Source organism: Hydra vulgaris, chromosome 12, assembly GCF_038396675.1.
Source record: "Hydra vulgaris chromosome 12, alternate assembly HydraT2T_AEP".
NCBI classification, from domain to species: Eukaryota; Metazoa; Cnidaria; class Hydrozoa; order Anthoathecata; family Hydridae; genus Hydra; species Hydra vulgaris.
The window spans coordinates 83720252-83744021 of NC_088931.1; the positions used below are offsets into that span (position 1 = coordinate 83720252).

The 23770-nt window shown below is 27.2% G+C and overlaps 1 protein-coding gene across 3 annotated transcripts in view; it reads left to right on the forward strand.

Annotated features, from left to right (window-relative positions):
* Nucleotides 1–257: 257 nt before the first annotated feature.
* LOC100209731 (DNA primase large subunit) overlaps nucleotides 258–23770 on the forward strand; it is a 90354-nt gene continuing 66841 nt past the window's right edge. The window contains exons 1-3 of one of the 3 annotated variants that reach the window (XM_065814719.1): nucleotides 258–703; nucleotides 15228–15385; nucleotides 18031–18137. In XM_065814719.1, the coding sequence (XP_065670791.1) occupies nucleotides 15232–15385; nucleotides 18031–18137 (261 nt within the window). In that variant the 5' untranslated portion in view covers nucleotides 258–703; nucleotides 15228–15231. Of the gene's footprint in view, nucleotides 704–13614; nucleotides 13655–15222; nucleotides 15386–18030; nucleotides 18138–23770 lie in introns of those variants that run through there. The other 2 variants (XM_065814720.1, XM_065814718.1) reach the window with 2 other exon arrangements.

Consider the following 23770-nt stretch of genomic DNA (forward strand, 5'->3'; position numbering starts at 1 on the left):
AAAAAATATATATGTGAAAAAATATATATATGCGTGATTTGATCAAAGCGACACTAGGTTGACAAAGATAAGCATTAAAACAAAATCAAGAATCTTATCTGTGCCACTCAGATAACTTCTGAAGAGTCACGCACTCCGTCACTAACCAGGAGCATTTGCTGAGTTTTAAGTTTATTAGAATTTTATTCCACACTTTTGGTCCTCTAATAGATATTGAAAACTCAGTTGCGGCAAAAAAAATTTTGTGCTGAATATAAGTGTTGTTTGAGTATCTGTTTAAGTATTTGTGCTTAATTATTGTGAATAACGAATTAAAAATGTAAAGTGTTATTTTTGTAATAACTTTGAACATAAAATTTAAAAGATGGTAAATGTTTAGCTGGTAGACATTGACTATATTTACCTTTAAAAACAGTTCTTTGGAGTCTTTGGAGTGTGTAAAACGGTCTAATTTAGATAATATTATAACTGCATGTTTTTAATTGTTCATCTAAATTAGTGCCAGGACCTGCAAAGTTCATTCCAGGTAAATGCATTTCACCTGGAAACTTCGACCATGGTTGTTTTATTTTACGTGTTGCTGAATTAAACGAACTCACTAAATCTCCTCCTTTTTTTGATGATACAAATTGAATTTTTGTTGTTCTACAAAAAGCGCAAGTTCCACGTTGCATATTTCTATTGTTTTTACTCACAACATTTTGTAAGTTTAGTGTATTTGTTTTGTTTCTACATTTAACGCAGTTTTTATATATATAGAAACTTTTATATATAAAAAATTAAAATCTTGTATATAAAAATGGACATTGAACGTTTGTCATTGAATGAAAATGAAAATAAGCGAAATAATAGTAAAATGTTACCAAAAAGTATAAGAGGAAATATTGTTGGAAAGTCGTGTTGTGGAAAAACTATTTTATTGCTAAATCTACTCTTAAGACCTGGTTGGTTAGATTATAATAATTTACAAGTTTTTGGAAAGTCTCTTTTTCAACTAGAATACAAATTATTAAAGCAATCTTTTGAAAAAAAATTACCAAAAGAAGTTATTCTTAAAATATTTAAGCTATATGACGAAATAAAAAAATCAAATGCAAATCCAGATTTTGTAATAAAGAAGTTTCAAAAAATTTAAATGAGAAAACAGATATAGAGTGCAAGTTTATTGAAATAGCCGAAGATGTACCAAATTCTGAGGATCTTGATATTACCAAGAATAATTTGATGATATTTGATGATCTGCATTTAACAAAGGAAAATAAGTGTGAAAAATATTATAGAAGAGGAAGACATAGTAATGTAGATTGTTTCTATCTTGCGCAAAATTATTTTGAGTTACCTAGGAGAACTATAAGAGAAAATTCCAATTTTACCTGTTTATTTCCTCAAGATCCAAAGAGTTTAAATCACCTTTATAATGATCGTGTTTCTATTGATATGTCAATAGATGTCAATAGACCACCAGATGGTGCGTCTGAAAATCTTAGTTTCTTTTTACAGCGTAATATCATTCACAAAGGTAGCAAAGAAAACAAAATTACTTTTATAATCGGAGAATTCAAAATGAACTGTCTAATTTATAGTAAAGATAAAAAAGTAAAAATTTTTTATGATGAAATATTTATGGCAGGAGCTCTTCCTTTAATTAATCGCCCTACTAGAATAACCAAAACTTCAACGACGTTGATTGATAATATTTTTACAACAGATATTTATAATAAGAAATTACAAAAAGGAATAATAAAAACCGACATATCCGATCATTTCCCCATTTTTCTTACAATTCATACTGTATCCTCTAATAACCCCAAAAGACAAAATATAATAAAAAAACGTGTCTTCAACGAAAACAATATAAAATCCTTTCAATATCAATTATCACTTCTGCATTGGAAACATATTAACTTTAGTGATGACGCAAATACAATATATAATAAATTATTTGATACTTTCATCTCAATATACAATGCAAACTTTCCACTTTGTGAACAAATAACAAAAAAAACAACCTTGAATAGTCCTTGGATTACAAAAGGACTTAGAAAATCCTCTAAAATCAAACAGAAACTATATATAAAATATTTAAAAACAAAATCAGATGAAAACCAATAAAAATATAAAAATTACCAACATTTATTTTAAAAAATTCGTAAAAAACTAAAAAAAAATTATTATTCAAATTTAATTAGTAAATTTAAAAACGACTCAAAAAATACTTGGAGAACGTATTTTTCCTGTTAAAAGAAATAACGGGAAAACAAAAAACAAATTCAAACTACCTTCCTAAAGTAATTAAAATAAGTAAAACAAATACATATGAACCAAACGAAATTGCAAACGAGTTTAATAAATATTTTATTGATATAGGAACTAAATTGGCAAATAAGATTCCTATTACGGAAAAAAATTTTAGTGATTTCCTAGAGCCTATAAATAATTCGGTTTTTATAGATAATTTATATTCTGACTTATCTTTTGATGAGTTTGAGAGAGCTTACAAATCTCTTAAAAAAAACAAAGCTACAGGAGCGGACGAAAAAAATGGCAACATATTCATAGATTGCTTTGAAAATTTAAAATGTATTCTTTATAAAGTGTTCAGGGCATCTATACAGCAAGGTGTATTCCCCGACCAATTAAAAATAGCTAAAGTTACTCCAATTTACAAAGACGGAAAAAAATCAAATATTAGTAATTATCGCCCTATCTCAGTTACTTCAACCTTCTCGAAAATTTTAGAAAGAATTATATAAAATAGAACATACAATTACCTTAATCTAAATAAACTTCTATATAAAAATCAATTCGGTTTTAAAAAAAATTGTTTAACTGAACAAGCCATTACACAGTTCATTCGTGAAATTTCCAATTCATTTGGTAGATCACAATATACACTAGGTATTTTCATTGACCTATCAAAAGCATTCGACACGGTCGATCACAAAATTCTACTTAAGAAACTCTAATTTTATGGAATTAATGGCAAATTAATAAAATGGTATAAAAGTTACTTGAAAAATAGAAAACAATTTGTTTTCTATGGAGATTATTTTCAAAATGAAAAATTAATTGACGTAAAATGTAGTGTTCCACAGGGTTCTATTCTAGGCCCACTTTTGTTTTTAGTCTATATAAATGATTTAAATAAAGCTTCTAACCTTATGAGTATCAGCGGACGATACTAATTTATTTCTGTCAAACAGTGACATTTATGAGCTTTTTTCAAATATGAATAAAGAACTCAATCACATCTCCAACTGGTTTAAGTGCAACAAGTTAACTTTAAACATTGACAAAACAAAATGGATCCTTTTCCACTCCCTCGCAAAAAAGCGTTTTTTACCAAATAATTTACCTAAACTTTTTATTGATAAAATTGAAATAAAAAAGGAATTGGTCACAAAATTTTTAGGCATTTACATTGATGCAAATATTACATGGAAGTATCATATCGACTTTATTTCTACTAAATTGGCCAAAAGTATTGCAATTCTATATAAGGTCAGATACTATCTAAATAAACAAAATTTAATTCAACTCTACTACTCATTTATTCATAGCTATATAAATTATGCCAATATTGTTTGGGGAAGTACTTCTAAAAGTAAGTTACGAAATCTCTACCATCGTCAGAAACACGCAAGGCGTTTAATATGTTTTGAAAATCATTTTCCTCATTCTAATATTTTGTTTAAAAACGTTAAAGCACTTAACGTTTACGAACTCAATGTCTATAATATTTTATGTTTTATGTTTCGTTGTAAAAGTGAACAACCATTGTTCATTTTTAAAGATCTTTTTACCCATAAAGCTATAAACAAATATACTTTACGAAATAATAATTTAATATATGAACCCTTTTGTCAAACAAAGTTTAATCAATTTTGCATAAACTATCGAGCACCGTATTTATGGAAAAAAATTGTTGTTCCAAATTTTGATTTGTCAATTTCGTTATCTGTTTTTAAAACTAAATTAAAAAACTTTATTCTTTCTACTGACAATATATATAAATATTTTTCGAAATGTAAAATTGTTTTCTGTTTTTGGTTATTCTACATTGTTAATAATTATTAAATCAATTATATTTTTATTATATTATATATACACGTTTGATATATTTTATATGGTTCTGACGACAAGATCTTTTGGATCTTCTTTCAGATACCAAGTTTATGTATTGTTTATGTATTGTTATATTACGATTAATAATTGTAAAAGAAAAAAAAAAAAGATGAGTTTAAAAGATTGTGCAAGAAAGCTTGGTCAGAACCTTATGGATTTGTTGTCATAGATTTATCTTCTAAAATAGATAATGGAAAATATAGAAATATATAATAGGATTAGATAATTTTTATTTTCCATCTAAAGTTTAAAATAATTTTTTTGTATATAAAAAAATGTATATAATATTGAATGATAAAAGTAGTCATATAAAAGAGAAGTTTGCTCCTATAATACAACTAAGTGAAGATAAAGATTATGAAATGACATTAGTTGGTCTTGATACATTCTACAGTTTTCCAAATGTTGATTCTTCAAATAACAATTTTAGATATAGTTCAGATAATGAAGCAACTTGGATAGATATAAACATTCTAGAAGGTAGTTATGAGATTGATGATATAAATAAGTATATTGTGGAAAAAATTACTGAAAATAGTAAAACTATTAATGGAGTTGAAACTAATATTATATTTTCAGCAGATAATAATACATTGAAAACAACTTTAAATATTGAAGCTGGTTAAAAAGTTGATAATATAGTAAACATTTTAAGTATTAATAGTATAAGTGTAACAAATGATATAATAGCATCATCCTATGTAAATGGAACAACAGAAAACGTTATATATTCATTTTTCCCAAGTGTTGGTCCTGGATATAAAATTATTCAAGAACCATTAAACTTAATTTACTTACCAATAACACTAAAAACAATTTCAAAGATGGAGACTAAATTGGTTGATCAAGATGGAAATCTGATAAATTTACGAGGAGAAAAATTAGCTATTAGATTTCATATAAGAAAAAAAAAATAAACTATTTTTTTTTATAATGCATATAAAAAACAAAACAAAATGAGTAAATATACTAATATTAAAGTAAATCTTTCACAAAACCAAATAGAAAAAATAAAAAATGCAATTGAATGTGGTATTGGAGCTAGTATTAAGTTATCGCATTCAGATTTAAATGGTGAGCATGTATTGGCTGTAACAACAACACAATTGAATAAAATTAGAAAAGCATATGAAAAAGGTACTGGTGTATCAATTATTTTAAGTAAAACACAACTAGTACACAATTCTAAAATAGAAGGTGGATTTATTGGTGCACTTTTACCGTTTCTTGGTACTTTAGCATCAAGAGTTATACCATCGCTTGCAACAGGACTGCTTTCAGGAGTAGGCTCAGCAGCTGGATCAACTTTGATTAATAAAATTGCTGGAAATGGTATTGTGTACATGAAAAAGAATGGACAAGGAGTTAAATTACCATGTGCAGGATCTGGTTTATAATTGAAACCATGGAGTAAAGGAAGTTAAAAATAGCTAAAGTTACTCCAATTTACAAAGACGGAAAAAAATCAAATATTGGAGTAAAGGAAGTTCTGTAGGCGATGGTCTGTACTTACGTGCTGGAAATGGTTATACTCCCACAGGTTCAAGTTTATTATTAGGACCAAATTCTCCATTTGCTAATATTCCATTTTTAAATATGATTTTGTAAAAACTCAATATAAAATTATGTATAATAAAATGTCAAATAGCATGCCAGTGCATAAATTTATAAACAAATATAAAAAACCCGAACCATCTCCTATAGTTTTTGAACCACATAAAAATTTACAGCACCCTGCAATATTAATAAATGGAAGATATGATGTATTTGCGCAACAAGACATTAATATAAAATTTTATCACAGCAAAATGTTGTTTTAAAGTTTGGCTTATTTGTAAGAAAAGGTGTTGCATTAGTTTCATTAAAACATGAACTTAGATTAAAAATGTTAAGTTTACAAGATTGTATAATAGCAGAGTCTGTTGATGATATTATAGTAACAATTGTAAATAATTTTTATTCTCATGTGTTAATAAAAAAAGGAGATTTTTGTTTTTGTTCTGTTAATCTATTCTGTTAATTTTTATTTTTTTTTGTTAAAAATGGAATACAATAATAAAATGTACAATAACATTTATTCAACTCTTCCTAAAGAACCTGAAGAAAAATCTATTAAAAACCAAGATCAATCGTATCGGTTACAAAAAATTGGCGAGATTCAAAAAGAAATAGAGCGTGAGAGAGAAAAGAGAATAACGCTAAGTAAAAAATATCATAGAGCAGTAAAAATAATTTCTGCAATTGATAATGCATTACTAGCAAGCACTATTGCATTTGGAACTATTGGAATTGATTTTTTATCAACAATAATTGCAGCACCAGCTATTGCATGTGAAGGTGCAGCATTAGGAGCAGGTGTGTTATCAATAATAGGCGGACAAATTAATAAAAAAATGAATTTAAAAGCAGAAAAGCATGAAAAGATTAAAGTGCTTGCTGATTCAAAACTAAATACAATAAGCAATTATATTTCTAAAGCTTTAGTAGATGGCCATATAGATGACAAGGAATTTGAATTAATACTTGGTGAACTTGAAAAATTTCAGACAATGATGAAATTGATGAACAAACAAAGTTGTCACTAATCGACCAAGGGAGAGAAGAGGCTATTAAAGTAATTCAAAGTAGGTTTAATAATAAAATAGTCACTTAACATTTTATTGACAAATAATAAGATATGCAACATTTATATCCGTTCTTTTTAGAATGCAGTAAACGTGAAAAAGATTTGAATAAAAAAAAATATTTGGAACTTCTTGGATTTGGAAAAGGAGGTTTTATTGTTGATTCAGGAAGTCACTCTTTATTTATCACTGATTATGGAAATTTCAGATACCATCAACTTATAGTGATGATGACAGAAATAAACTTTATAAACTTATCTGGAATGAAGATAGTGATTTTTATTGTGTAGAAAGAGACATTAAAGAATCACTTAAACAATGGAATAATGTTAAAAAACAGGATAAATTAAGAATTATAGATAAATATGTACTTCAATTAGAGTGTGATTTAAAAGAAAAAAAACTAATAAAAAGTGTTTTATAAATGGCACTTATATTAAGATTATTAGAAACAAATGATATCATTTCTAAAGACTTTGATCTTAGTGAAAAGATTGGAGATTCTAATTTGCAAATAGACTTGTCAAAATTGTACAAGCCATTAATTGATAGTCAATCTGAAATAAAGGAGGATATATCTAAATTGCAAGATCAAGCTAATCAATTTGCTCTTACCTTTTCAAATGCATATCCTGAAATACTTACTTATGGATCTAAAGAAATAATGCCTTCTGATGAGAAAAAATTTTTAAAGTTGGGAAAAATTGCAACAGACTATCTTAAGATGTATACTTATAGCAAAACGTCTACAGACACTACATTTCGATCCTATTACGATCCTAGCGATCCTATTGCACTACTTGATAGGCTTAAATTATGTATAGCTGCATGGAGAGCAGGTAATACTGGATTAAGAAATGAAGCTGTTGCAATTTGTGATGAATTGTTAAGACAAGGTGTTATGAATAGTGATCAATATAAAGCAATACAAAATTATCTAGTATAATATAAGTAAAAAAAATTGCGTACATAAAAATGCTATTTGTTAAAAATAAGAGATATGTTAAGAAGCAAAATGTTGGAGGAAGTGGTACATTTGACAGTTTAATAAATTTATTTAAACGAGCAGCATCATCAAATGTAACAAGAGTGTCGTCAGCTATGTTGAAGAGATTAGCTGCTAGCGATTTAGGAAAAACTGCAATAACTGCTGCTAAATCAGCAGGGAAAGAACTTTCAACATCAGCAATAGAAGCAGCTAAAGATGTCGCAGTTGAAAAAGGAAAACAATTAATTAGAAAAGCATCTTCTAAAGTTTCACAACCAAATACATAATAATAAAATGACATAATCTCAAATTTAAATAAAAAAGCTGATGAAGTTACACCAAATATAAATAATATATTGATGGGGTCTTCAATAAAATCAACAGCTATAAGGATAGAAGATCTAACAAAAAAAGGCCGCGGTCTTCGATTGGCTTAATTTTTTTATATTTATTTTCCATTTTAAAAAAAAAAAATTTTATATATAAAAAATGGCAACTTTTCATGTATTAAACTTTACAGAAATCCCAACTGTGGATGATGGAATTGAAAGATTTGAATTCCATGAATATGAACTAGTAGCTCGCACAAATCTAAATAGCGCAAAGCGAAATAAGAATTAACATTGAGCAACAAAATTTGTTCACACTTCCATCTGTGGCTTATCTCTTGTTTGAAGGAAGACTTCTTAAACTTGTTGGGACAGCTTATGTTAATGCAGATAAAGTGTCACTCACAAATAATGGTATTATGCACTTATTTAGTCAAATATCATATCAATTATCAAACCAAGAAATAGAGTCAGTTTATTATCCAGGTCAAGCAACAACAATGTTAGGACGCTCTTGCAGCTGCAGGAAAAGTTAATCTTGATAAAATATCATTGTTCATGCCACATGTGATTCCATCAGATTTAGAGAGAGTTAATCTTTATAAAAGTCTTGAATCAAAAGTGACACTTCCAGTAACTTTTCGCGCAAGGCAGTGTGATACTATAACTGTTCCACAATCTACAACGTTTTCTTGGAGACTTAGCGTAAAGACATCTCCAGAAAAACCAAGATACATTATTGTTGGATTCCAAACAAATAAGGATGGAAATCAAGAAGTTAATTCTACTATATTTGACCATTGTGACTTGAAAAATATGTACATTATGCTTAATCAAGAAAGATATCCAGCTGTTGACTATAACTTATCATTTCCAAATCATCAATTTTCATGAGCTTATAGAGATGCATCTGTATTTAGTGAAAAATTTTATGGAATGAACGATTTGATAACACAAAGTAACATAACTCCTTCAGACTATAAAGATTTATACCCACTTATGGTTTTTGATGTTAGTAGACAATCAGAAAAATTAAAATCATCAGTAGTAGATGTACAAATAAAAACAACACTTAATGCAGCTGTTCCAGCAGATACTGAAGCGTTTGCTGTTGTAATATCTGATAAGTTTTTAAACTTTCAATCAGACGGAAATAAGTTAAACGTTGTTTGTTAACTTTTTTTTTGAATTGATTTAAAAAATTTTTTATCTTTATATAATAAAAATGTATTATACAAGAGAAAACTTGCAGAAGTTGTTAAAAGAAAAAAACATTTCACAAACATCTAAAAATTATGTTACATTGTTAATGATTGCTGTAGATAATGGGTTGATAAATAAAGAATCAATCATGTCAAAAGCAACAGAAGCAACTGATGAGAAAAGACCAGTTGGAAGACCTAGAATACATCCAGTAAAAGAAGAGTAAAAAGAAATAGATCCAAAATATGAAAGATTAAGAACAGTTAATAAAAAACCAGTCACTATTAAATTAACAAACATGGAAACAGGAGAAGAAACAGTATATAAATCCTTATATAGTGCTATGCGTGGAACTGGTCATAGATATAGATATCTTGAAATACGTGATGGGAAGATTAATAATGATTATAAGATTGAAATATTAAATTCTAAAAATTAAAAAAAAAAATCTTGATATATAAAAAATGGGATCTGATGATGAAAATCCAAATGCTATTGAATTGTTGAAAGATACTTTAGATAAAGTTGATTGGTATTATCTATCTTCAAATCCAAATGCGATTGAAATATTAAAAGATAAATTTAGATAAAGTTGATTAGGAAGAATTATCTAAAAATCCAAATGCTATTGAATTTCTGAAAGATAATTTAGATAAAGTAAATTGGTATCAGTTATCTAAAAATCTAAATGCAATTGAAATATTAAAAGATAATTTAGATAAAGTAAGTTGGTTTGCTTTATCTTTAAATCCAAATGCAATTGAAGTATTAAAAAATAATTTAGATGAAGTGAATTGGTGGTCTTTATCTAAAAATCCGAATGCGATTGAATTATTATCTTACATATATAAAAATTCTGAAAAAATTAAAAAAAAAAATCTTGTCATATAAAAAATGGATATAGAGTATCTACTAGATGAATCTATTCCAGATATAACATCTTCAGAAATTTTAACTTCTACAGCTTTTATATATAGAACATTGACAATTACAAAAGAGCAGGAGATTGCAAAATATCGAAATATTACTTATTAATTCTTATGGAGGATTGGGATGCATTTAAATTTCATATGAAACTTTACATATGAAATATTGACAAGAAAAAATATTTTGAAAAAGATATAAAGAAATTTTTTCTGTAAAAAAGTCTTACATATATAAAAATGGAAAATAAAACGGTAAAAGAATTAAAACAAATCGCTAAAGAGCGAAAAATTAAATATTATTATAGAATGAGAAAAGATGATCTCATTACAGAGTTATCGCACACACCGATGCAATCAGTCGAACAGTCGATATATCATCAACAATTTTAGCTCGGTCACCTTTGCAACCTATTACACAAATTAGAAAAGAAATAAATAAAAATATTAATTCTCTTGCAGATTGGATTGTATCATATGTTCCAGAACCAATTAAAAAGGTTGTGAACAAAAAAGTTGATGAATTAAAATCTACAGTTTTAAATTTGTATCAAAAACTTGAAGTTATAAACCCGATAGAATTTAAATTATCACAATCAGCTATTAAGAATGTAACAAATCAGTTTTCAGTTAAAGGAATAAAAGGATATGATGCTTTATCCTTCATAAATGCTGCTAAAAATAGTGCTATTAAATTACTAAACGAAAATAGAAATTCAAAGATTTATATAGTTCTCTATTGTGAAATGGAGCGTACTGATATTAAAGCAGGAGAAACTATAATCACATCTGCTACATTTAGAACGAATAATCAAGTTGTATTAGAAACAACAGATTTAGATGAGTTTTATGAAATATCAAAGCAGAAAATTTTAGCTAGCGTCTCTTGTTCCACCTACTAAAATTTATTCTCGTGTTACTCGTCATTCAATTAAGTCTAGTTTTTTTCCTCGAACATCGTCAAATATCCGTCTAGTTTTTTTCCTTGAACATCATTCCTTTGGAATTCGCTTCCTTCGTCTTGCTTTCCTGATTCACATAATTGGAATTCCTTTTAAGTCGTCTGTCAATCGTTATCTTGCTCTAAAATCTTCATTTTTTCTTTTCCAGTAACTTCCAACTCATATAAGGGGTTGCTTGCAGCCTTGTTGGAAGCGAAGATGTTTAAATATATATATATATATATATATATATATATATATATATATATATATATATATATATATATATATATATATATATATATATATATATATATATATATATATATATATATATATACAGTATTGGACAAAACATTTGCAACCAACATCGAACAATGCTAAAAAGTGTTCCTAATTTTACATGTCTTAAAAACGAAACGAACTATACTACCACAGCAAGCAGTTCAGGAGTATGGAGTCATAGCATGCCATGACATGAGCAATCAGCTGACTGGTGACAGCACACAGGCAGAATTTCGCTGACAAGTGCCATTTTGCAACGGACAAAACAAGTGCAAATTTTTTGGTTTGTTTCATTTTCTTAAGTCTGGCCCATGTCAACGTCACGGAAGTTTTTTAATAATTAAAGGAAGTATCCAGAAGTTTCCAGAAGCATGCAGAAGCTTCCAGAAGTTTCCAGAAGAAGCATCTGGAAGCATTCAGTAGCATCCAGAAATATCCAGAAACATTCAGAAGCATCCAGACGCATCCAGAAGCTTCCAGAAGCATTGAAAAGAAGCATCTAGAATCTTCCAGAACAGGTTCACACAGGTTCATTTTACTATATAAGAGACATGTAAATCGACATGTAATTCAGTCAGTATATGGAAGTCAATCAGTCAGTATTATTAAGACAGTTTATCGAAGTGAGTTCTATCAAAGTGTTTTATCGAAGAACATCAATACAAGAAGTGAAATACAACAAGTGTTTCATTACATCAATACAGTCCACATCCAACCAAGACGTTGTGTTGCACAGAGCATTATTGTATCATCACAAGGTAAATGTAACACGGTAAGCCTTGAGAAGCGTGATTATTTATTTTTATTATTTTTATGACTTCAAGTGCAAAAATGGCTCCCGACAGTCTTGGATCGGAACTAAGAAAGAAAGTTATTAGCGATTACGTAAGTGGAATGTCACAAAAAAGTATTTGTGATAAATATCGCGTCAAAAAATGGACCGTATCAAGACTATGTTACAAATATCGTTCTACGGGCAAGTTGGCAGCAGATAACAAAGGTGGAAGACCGCGTTCCACCACTTCTAGAGAGGATCCTATGATCGTCAGATCCGTCAAGAAGAATCCCTGGATATCATCAGTCGAGATACAAAAGCAATTAGAGCTGCCTGTATCGGACCGAACAATCAGACAACGTGCTGTTGAAGCCGGATTGTTTTCTCGACGCCCTGCAAAGAAACCGCTGATTTCACTAAAAAACCAGAAGAAAAGACTCCTGTTTGCTACATCTCATATTGACTGGAATGTGCAGAAATGGCGAACTGTCCTGTTCAGTGATGAATCGAAGTTCAACATCATTGGAAGCGATGGCATTTGCCGTGTACGTCGACCGGCCGGAAAATGCCTCGATTTACGTTACTGCCATAAGACCGTGGAGCATGGTGGAGGCAATGTAATGGTCTGGGGATGTTTTTCTGCTAACGGTCTAGGTCCAATACATCGAAACGATGGACCGTTTCATGTATAAAAATATCCTGAAAGATGTTATGTTACCTCATGCTGAATGGAATATGCCAATAAAATGGGTTTTTCAGCAAGACAACGATCCGAAACACACTGCAAAAGTAGTCAAGCAGTGGTTTCAAGACAACCAGTATCGGTGATGGATTGGCCGCCTCAATCTCCGGATCTCAACCCTATCGAGAACCTGTGGGAGATCGTCAACCGCAGAATTAATCGCGAAGGTGTTTGTAATAAGGATCAACTGTTTGAACAAATCCAAAAGGCCTGGGCAGCGATTCCACAAATTTTCATTGATCACCTGATCGAATCTATGCCTCGAATATATATATATATATATATATATATATATATATATATATATATATATATATATATATATATATATATATATATATATATATATATATATATATATATATATATATATATATATATATATATATATATATATATATATATATATATATATATATATATATATATATATATATATATATATATATATATATATATATGCACACAAAAACTTTAAATCGTGAAAATTATATACATAGTTAAAAGAAAGTTTTTACAGGATCATACAAAAACATTAAAAACGTTTTTGTAATATTTAAAAAACCTTAACTTTTACGCGTTTAAATTTTGTAAACCCCTTGTCATTTTTCGATAGCAATATTTATAAAACAATTAAAAAAATATATATATATTTAACACCGGCCTCCGGAATCGAAACCAAATAAACAGTAATCAAAACGAGCGGGAGAATTCTATCAGTAATTATTATTTAAAATTACAATGTCTTTAAAAAAAACCATAGTCATAGTTCTATTGACTATGGTTTTTCTCAGAAAAAAAATGTTTGAAAAGTGTCATCAATTGCTTGTGTAAAACTCAAAGAAAAACTTACTATTAGAAAAAAAGTTTTTTTTTGTTTATAAAGGGTTTTTTACTTCTTGAAAACAATTGAATTTTTTTTTTGCTTTGCTAACAATTAAAACTGTTTTGCTTTGCTTCGTATTGTTAATAAAAAGATAAACTCTAGTATGCAATTTTCCTTGATACTAAAATAAAGTTGATTGATAGCAATGACATAAAAGTGCCTGTTTCTAAAATTTTATTCAAACTATACTGTAAATTTTTGTATTTATGTTTATGTATATCAAACAAACAATATATTTCAAACAAAAGATAGTGATACATTATTATAATATATTTTATGTTATTTTTTTAGTGTGAAATATATTGATTGACATCTTGGGTACCATCATTATTGTTTTTATGCAGTTTTGTTGTGTACTGTAAAATGGGGTTACTTGGTACAGTGGCGTTATTTGGTACAAAATGAGTAATTTTAGTTTTTTAGGCCTTACAAACTAAAATTACTCATTTTAAACTAAATAACACCATTCTATGTGATAACCTATAGGTTAGTACCTCACATCCCATATTTCACAGCTGATTCATGCTTGAGCTTTTACAAACATTGTTCTGCGATAGAGTTGGATGAAAGTTTATTAGCAGTGTTTTTCTTTAGTTTTTACTTGGGACATAATTGGATTCACTTCAAAATTATGTTTGATTTTTATAATATGTTTTTTTATCATTTTTCATCCATACTATTTCATCCTTTGCATAAGGTTAAGTGTTACAAACCTACTATTAATAACACAATAGGTACTTTCATTTGTTTTAGGTTTATTCCAAAAAAGAAAATGGTTGCAAATATAAACAAAAACTTGAAAGTTGTTCATATGCTGATTGCACTAATAAATTTAAAAATCATTGAAACATGAATATAATCAATGTAAAAGACTATGAATTCAATTACATTCTAATTCAACTATTTGATAAACTTTAAATTGTATCCATTAAAATGTATCAAGGGTTATTATATTATTGTTTTTTCAATAAATATTCACCAAATATTTTTTCCATTGTATTTTGTGTTTTTATATTGACATTCATAATTTTTTTAAAACATTCTGATTGAACCAAGTATACTCATAGGGTTGCTTGAGCTTGGTTACTTGAACTTTTTTTTAATTATAAGTAATCTAAATCACTAGAATAGAAACTCAGTGGTTATGGTTACATATTTTGACATTTTTTGTTCGAAATAATAACTTTTATACTAAGCCTTTTTTAAATAATAACTTTTATACATTTGTTCAAAGTTGAAAATTGTGCCAAGTAACCCTTTTTGGAATAGCTATGCAAAAAACAAATAAATATGTGACTGGATTTTTTAGAGAAACTTGGACAATGCTCACTTTACTATTCTATAAAAATTGTTTACTAGAAAGCTATCAATAATATATAGTAATTTTGTGAATTATGTATATTTAGAAAAATGAACTTTAGCAGTAGAAATAGACGCAGTATTCGAATTACAGCTAAAACAGAGAATTTTGAAAAATATAACCGTTTACTATTTTATACAACTCCGCCGAATGAAGAAATTGCATTAGAAGAGTTTGAAAGATTTGCAATTGACAGATTAAAAAGTAAGTATAACTTGCTATTCTATATATATATATATATATATATATATATATATATATATATATATATATATATATATATATATATATATATATATATATATATATATATATATATATATATATATATATGTATATATATATTTATATATAAATAAATATATATATATATATATATATATATTTATATATATGTATATATATATTTATATATAAATAAATATATATATATATATATATATATATATATATATATATATATATATATATATATATTACACTTAACAAAAATTTTTTCCATTTAACACTGTGTTTCATCAACAAAGATTCATCAGAAATGGATGATCAAATTAATAAAACTTCAATTTATACCAAAAATTAAATTACAGGAAGTTGCAAATGTCTTAACTACTGTAAATTTTCACACATTTGTGGAATTTGCTGACACTATTATAAAAAGAATTCTTTAGAAATGATTACTTATGCTTTTTTTTTTTTTTTTAATTTTTTTTTAAAAAGGGTAGTTAATGTAAATATTATTTGAACTCATTTATTTTTATAGTTTTTTAGGAGAAACTTATTTTCGTGCCTACATTTAGAAATTAATTCCGATCTTTTGTTTAATAAGCATTCTTGATTTGCATGTGTAATTTTTTCAAATTTTTCTTGTAGACATAGTATGCATTTTTTCGGAAATATTGTTATATGCAGGCGCTGTTTTAAGGATAGAACAATTCAGTATAAAATCATCAATATTTTTTTCTTTTAATTCTAATATATATTTTGACAGCATGGTGTCTTTTGAATACTTTTTATTCTTGAAAGATTGCTTATGATTGGCAAAACGTTTTTTCCATTCATCCTCTGCTATGCCAATATATTGTTTATCAGGTACATTCTTAGAGGGAACAACACATTTATATACCACATTTTTTGATAAACAACTTCCACTCATTGGACAATTGATTTTTTGTTTACAATTACAATTTTCTGTAGTTTTTTCATTTAGGATTTCTTTTTTGTTTAACAAAGCCTTATTGTGACCTTTTATAATTCTTTCCATATTTTTTGTGCAATTGTAGCTAACTTTAATTGTATTTCGATTAAAAATTTTATGTAATTTATTAGATTGCGGGAAATGCTTATCAACCAATTTTAAAAACACTTTTCCTATGTTAGTAGAAACATTTTTGCTATATGGGGGGTTGAACCATATTACATTTCTATTTCTATTTCGCTTTTTTATATTCTTTTTTTCAGGGTCAAATTTTTGCGTTTATATATATATATATATATATATATATATATATATATATATATATATATATATATACATATATATATATATATATATATATATATATATATATATATATATACATATATATATATATATATATATATATATATATATATATATATATATATATATATAAATTAGTAAAAACACTTATCTAATTTTTTCCTCTTCTACAAATTGTTTTACCATTAGTAGGTTCATAAGGAAGTTAGTCATAAGAAGAAGTTGCCATCAGTAGGTTCATCAGGTTTATCTTCCTGATAAACCTACTGATCTTGAAACGATTTGTTGAAGGAAAAAAAAAAATTTAGTTAAGTGTTTTTACTAATTTATTGCTCTATTATTTGTAGAATACACTAACATAAATCATATATATATATATATATATATATATATATATATATATATATATATATATATATATATATATATATATATATATATATATATATATAATATATATATATATATATATATATATATGTATATATATATATGTATATATATATATATATATATATATATATATATATATATATATATATATATATATATATATATATATATATATATATATATATATATATATATATATATAGGTACAAAGGTCTTACCATAAAACATAGAAATGAGGTCGGCTGTTTTTTTCCAATCTCAAACACTTTTAGGTTTTGATTTTTTTAGTATCTTCCTCAGTATGTCATCATTTTTTATTTTATTACTTTAATAAATAATTTGGTTATAAAATATAACTTTATATTTTATAACCAAATATAAGCTAAATAGGAATAAAACAAATATTTTTGTCTTAACTAGTTGCTAAAAGACCTTATTTTACCATATTTGTGCATTTTTAGGTTCTTTTTATCAATATTAAACTACTTAGTAATTTTGTTCTAAAATTATACTTTATTTTAAATTATGATAAATTATCATTATCAAGTTACCTTGGATGAACAGATCACTGAAACAAAAACAAAAGTAAACTTTCATAAATGTTTTAATATTACATAATTTCAAAAATATATTTGTTCACATTTTCTTATATAAAAAAGTGCTGTAACTCTTTCTTGCCAATACCTCGGTTGCCAAGTATTTCGAGTCAAACATGTACAAATAGGTACTTCTATTAAGTTCAGCATTATTATGTCATTATTACAATTAATGGTCTTTAATTTCAAGAATTTTTTTTTTAGCTTTGAGAGTAGTAGAAAAATTTCTTCTGATGTTAGCATCAGAAGAAATTTTTTTAGTTTGACTAGAAGTAGAAAATGTTAACATCAGAATAAATTTTTTGTTAGTTCGGAGAGAAGTAGAAAATGTTAACATCAAAAGAAATTTTTTTTAGTTTTGAGAGAAGTAGAAAATGTTAACATCAGATTTAAACGTGGAACTACAGATTATGAAGAAAAAATGAGAAAAATCTTGAAGGACTTTATGCCTCACTATTTTGATGTAAGTTTTTTTTTTTTTTTTTTACCAAACTTTATGTTTAATTTTATTAAATTTTATAAAAAATATATTAATTGAAATTTTTCATGTTAATAAGTATGGTTGATTGGTTTGTTAAGTATAATAACCAAATGATTTTTCTATGCATTTAATAGAAATAGGCAACAGTTGTTGTTCTTGTTTTACCAGTTTTTTATGTCTGGCATGCTCTCCAAATCTTCAATCACAGTTATTTTTGATGGATAAGATTTTTCTCCATTTTCAGTAACCTAAGAGATACCACAAGGTTCTCTGTATTGTTTCTTAACTACATTAACAATGTAGTTAAGAAACATTATGATATATGAATATGTATATATATACATATGTATGTGTATATATATATATATATATATATATATATATATATATATATATATATATATATATATATATAGTTTGTTGCATTTGGGAAGAGCGGAAGGAAAAAAATGATTCTTACGTCAACACATACGTCACCTATAATTACTTTTGACTTTCGTCCAACATTTGCGTTTTGTCAGAAAGTAAAAACCATTAATTTAATTACAAATTAATCGTTTTTCAAAAAAACCGCAAAAACGCAAATTTAATTGACCAAAATGTTTTTAAAAAATTCTGAATGTTTTTAACAATATAAACAATGTTTTTGTTTTGTAAATCATGCACGGAGTGTTGCTACATCGACTATCTTATAGCCTGACTCGCAACAAAGTGCTGCTACTTCAACTGACAAATAGCCTGACTCGCTACGGGGTGCTTCTATATCGACTGACAAATAGCCTGATTCGCAACTGAGTGCTGCTACATCTACTATCTTTTAGCCTGACTCGCAAGGGAGTGCTGCTACATCAACTGAAGGTTTGGTTGGGGCAGGCAGTCTATCAATTAATAATTAAAAAAATTCCGGTCTTGCATTTTAATTTTTACTTTTTGTCAACAAAATACGGAAAAAACTTTCTGACAACATATAAGAGTTCTCTCTCTCTATATATATAAGGGTGATGAAAAATTTTTAGGTTCAAAACTTTAGTTGTCCTCAAGCTTGCCCTTGTTCTACATTGCAACAGTAATTATTTTCCAAAATTTGAATCATATCGGATGATATTTAGGGGTTGCCATGTTTTGTCACATTTTGGAATGAGTTTAAAAAAAGTAAAAAAAATAGTTATTTTTTTAATTATATATTATCAATTACTTTTTATTATGTGGTTGATTGTGTAGTACTGTATAATTACTAGTGTAATTACATAGTACTGTACTACTATGTAATTACACTAGGCAATAATAGATCAATCATTTTCATCATTCAACAGTCATCTTCATCAGGGTAGACTTTGATGCAACTGGAAATGCCTTTCGGTTAAGATCAATTATTCGAAGAAGAAACTGCTTTTGGTTTTCATCTTTCGTAACGCTTTTGTTGAAGGATATTATAAATGCTATGCCTCATTCCACGCAATCGTTGATGTCCTTCATTTGATGAAGCTTGTGCTTCATTTCAAGATATGTTGAATCCGTTTCCCACTCTGAAGATTCTTTCATTAAAAATGATTCAGCTTTTTCTTTGCCATTCTTCAAAATTAGATCGAAAAGTTCTGTGGTGAGTTGTGTAACGAAGGAAGACAATGTACTGTGACAATTAAATGTGGCAGCATCAAGTCTTTTGAGAGATTTCTGTTTTGGCTGTTGTTTCAGGTTGTTTGCCATGTCTCTCTTGGTGTTGTTGTCGACATGGAAATCAAAGAAAGCCAATTCTATTAGATGTTCAGAAAAATACCACAGATGGCCATGAAAAGCTTTTGCTGCATTAATTGCAATTGTACGATTTTGATATTCTTGAATTCGTTGAAGAAGCTTGGCATCATTGAATGGTGCTCGTTCAACTAACGGAGCTTCATCCCAAAACTGTCCGTATATAAATGCCACAAAAAGACCTATGTCTATTATTCCTTTTGTATCCTTTGCAGTAATAACAAATTGATCCTGAAACAAATATATCTTCATACAATATATAGCTTTTGCCATCCAACGTGCATTGTGTGTTGTACCTGGTGCCCGAAACTTTACATTCAACTCCGATGTTGCAGATGATCCTCCAAGAAAAATAAGGCACAAATTCAAGAGTTCTAAGTAATTATCCCTGGGTTGTTGACCTTTAATTGCTTCACCATAATACACTACCATTTCTTCACTGAGTTTGAGAAAAAAATCACAGGTATACAATTCTTCATTCCCTATAGTGAACACCACCTTGTTGGCCATTGCTTCTGGAAACGGTTAAAAATTCCAACTTCAGATCCTCCACTGCTTCCAAATGCAGTCATCAAAATGGTGGAAAGCATGACTTCAAAGACATGGTGTCTGCATGCTATCCATATAAGATTACGGTCAAGATTCTGCTCTATTATTGTGCAGGCACCAATGTTAAACCCAGTGTTGGATGAAGTAGTGTCAAAAACCAGTCCCTGAGCAAGTTCTTCCAATTTCCAATCTTTAAGAGCCTTCATGCAAGCATCAGCCTGTTGCTCACCTGTACCTCGATCAATCTTTGGAACGCCCAGCAATTTTTCCACCCCACCACCAGCCACAAGGGTGGCAATTCTATCCACTTTTTTTTGACCACCAGTGATATCAGGTAAGAGCTTTCCATCCCAATTCAGAAGAAGTGGATCGTCAGGAGAGAAATCAACCTTGTCAACTGTAGTCAGCGCTTCACGAACAGATCGCCTTTCTCTGCGAATTGTGCTGTACAACAATGAAAATCTTTTAGAGAGTGACCAAGAGTCTGAGCAACAGTTCCAACCACGAAGAGTGCACGGCGAGCGATCAGAAATATTAACACTATCAAGAGGCGATACAACATTATTTGTTAGAACTTTCATCTTCTTTTTCGTTGAACCACTTGTGCTCAGTGTGCTGAAAGCGGAAGAAGTCTGATATTCATCATCATCCAAGAAACTTGAGCTACTTTCACTCGCAATGTCAACTGTTGATGAAGAAGAAATGAGTTCTGTTTTTTCCATCAGTTCTGCTTTACTGCTTTGACGCCTCAATTCCATTTTAGTTTCTCGGGCTTATTTTTCATGCCTCCCTAGCTGTTAAATTCTGATCAATTCCTGCCATCGTTTTTCATAACTTCTGATGCATTTTTGGTTGATATATCAAAAAGTTCTTTAAGGTCAGGATCGGAAAGTCCTTCTTTCATTTGACAGCTGTCCAATTTTGATCGTCGGTGTTTTTTCAGCAACAGATATTCGTCATAAAGTTTTTTTAACTTTCTTTCTGCATTGTCAATTCTTTGAGTTGGAATTCTTCCTCTTTCCCATATATCAATAACTGCTTCAATTGTTGCCGAATACTTTTTTTCACTTCTTGTTTCTCTTCTATATGATGGAAGAGCAACCTTCGAAGAACATCCCCTCTTAAAGGAAGTCTGGCAGTCGGCAGAGTTTGTGTAGGTTTACCAACAAGCCACACCACAGCAGAAGATCTCGTGCCATATTCATTTCTATTCAAAATATATTATTATATATATATATACATACATATATATATATATATATATATATATATATATATATATATATATATATATATATATATATATATATATATATATATATATATATATATGTATATATATATATATATATATATATATATATATATATATATATATATATATATATATATATATATATATAATAAAAAAACAAATTTGCAAATGTTGAGAGAATCACACAATTTTACTAATGGTTAATTCATCTTATAAAACATAGCAACCCCTAAAATTGCTTCTTTTAGTCTAATTTTTGGTACACATGATCCTAGGTGATAAAGGAACACAGGCAACCTTGAGGAGAATGCTTTTTGTGAACTTTTTTTTTTCTATTACAATTTGAATCACCCTAATATATATATATATATATATATATATATATATATATATATATATAATATATATATATATATATATATATATATATATATATATATATATATATATATACATATACATATATATATATATATATATATATATATATATATATATATATATATATATATATATATATATATATATATATATATGTATATATTCAAGTTTGTAAAAAAGTAATTACACTAATTATTTAGAACAGGCAGTAAATCTTAAATTTTATCATTTCTTTGGGATTGCCAAAATAAATTTTACTGTAATAAAGTTTATTTTCTGTTAATCAATATTACAATAATCTTTAAACACCTACATCTATGAGTTGTAACTGATTTATCTCTATCATTTTTTGTTCTTGTACAGAAAACTATAGTCATATCTATATAGGACTTCTAATGATGTCTCTTTTAGCTAAAAACCTTTTTTTACTTGTAAAGTTACATCTTTCTTTTTATAAAAGTGCTTTATATTTATACTTTAATTTATAAACAGGTTGATGTTTAAATAAACTTTGAATTTCAAATACTACTAATTTTCAACACTGTACAACTGCCACATAAAATTTATGATTACAAAACTTGGGATTTGATGTGATGTGTTCAATATCTATTTATAATGATTTTTTCTTCAAATTTGCAACATTTTCTCGACCTATAACTTTGAATCTCAAACTTTGTTAAACAAGGCCACTGCACAGAAAAGCTGTTCATCCAAAATGTTAAAGCAAGCAGTTATCAAATATTTTAAATTAATAAATGTTAGGTGTTAAATTTAGTATAAAAACTTTTTATAACAGAAAATTTTCTAATTGTGTATTTTTACAAAAAAAAAAAAAAAAAAAAAAGATGCTGTAAAACCTTATATGGATTATACATTTATTGTCTTTCAAATGTTTAATTTTTTATGGTGTCATGTTTTTATTTTTAAATGAAAAATTAATAGTTTTAATATGTGTAAATATTACGCACTAATAATTTTCAATTTTTTTCATAAAAATCAATTGCTTTAAGCTGGAGTACCTTTATTAGACCATAAAACTATAATGTTCAAAATTTGAAAGTTGTAAGTCTTCCCTATTCTCTTTTTTTTATTCTAATTTAATTTTTTTACTTATAATTGAAAACAAAACATAAACTAGAGTGTATAAATGAATTTTTAAAACTAGTTATGTAAAACATTTTCCTGCATATTTTCATATATAATGAAGCGTATATAATTTATTTTTTACTTTTTAAAAATTTTTAGACATGTTTGGGTCCTGTAAAAATGGGTAGTTTTACATAAAAGCCATATAATCAGATGAACTTATGTAAATAAAACATAAAAAAATATGATTTTAAACCTTGCAACTTATTTGGGTTTAGACAATTAACAAAAAAAATTCAGATATTTTTGTTTTTAAATTATAAAAAAAAAATCCATTTTTTTTTTAGCGTCTTTTTTGCTTTGAAACTTTAACTTAATTTAAAAAAAAAACCGAAAGTTTTAGTTTACTTTTACCATTCATTTCTTTGTAATTTTTCAAAAAATTGCGTCTTTAATGTGGTTTATTTATGATGATTTTTTGAACTAATTTTTCAATTAAGGTAGTTACTAGTTAACTTAATTTTTTTAATTTTTCTTATTTTCCTATAAACTATCTACTCCAGCTTGAAGCAACTTAACACAAAAAATTTAT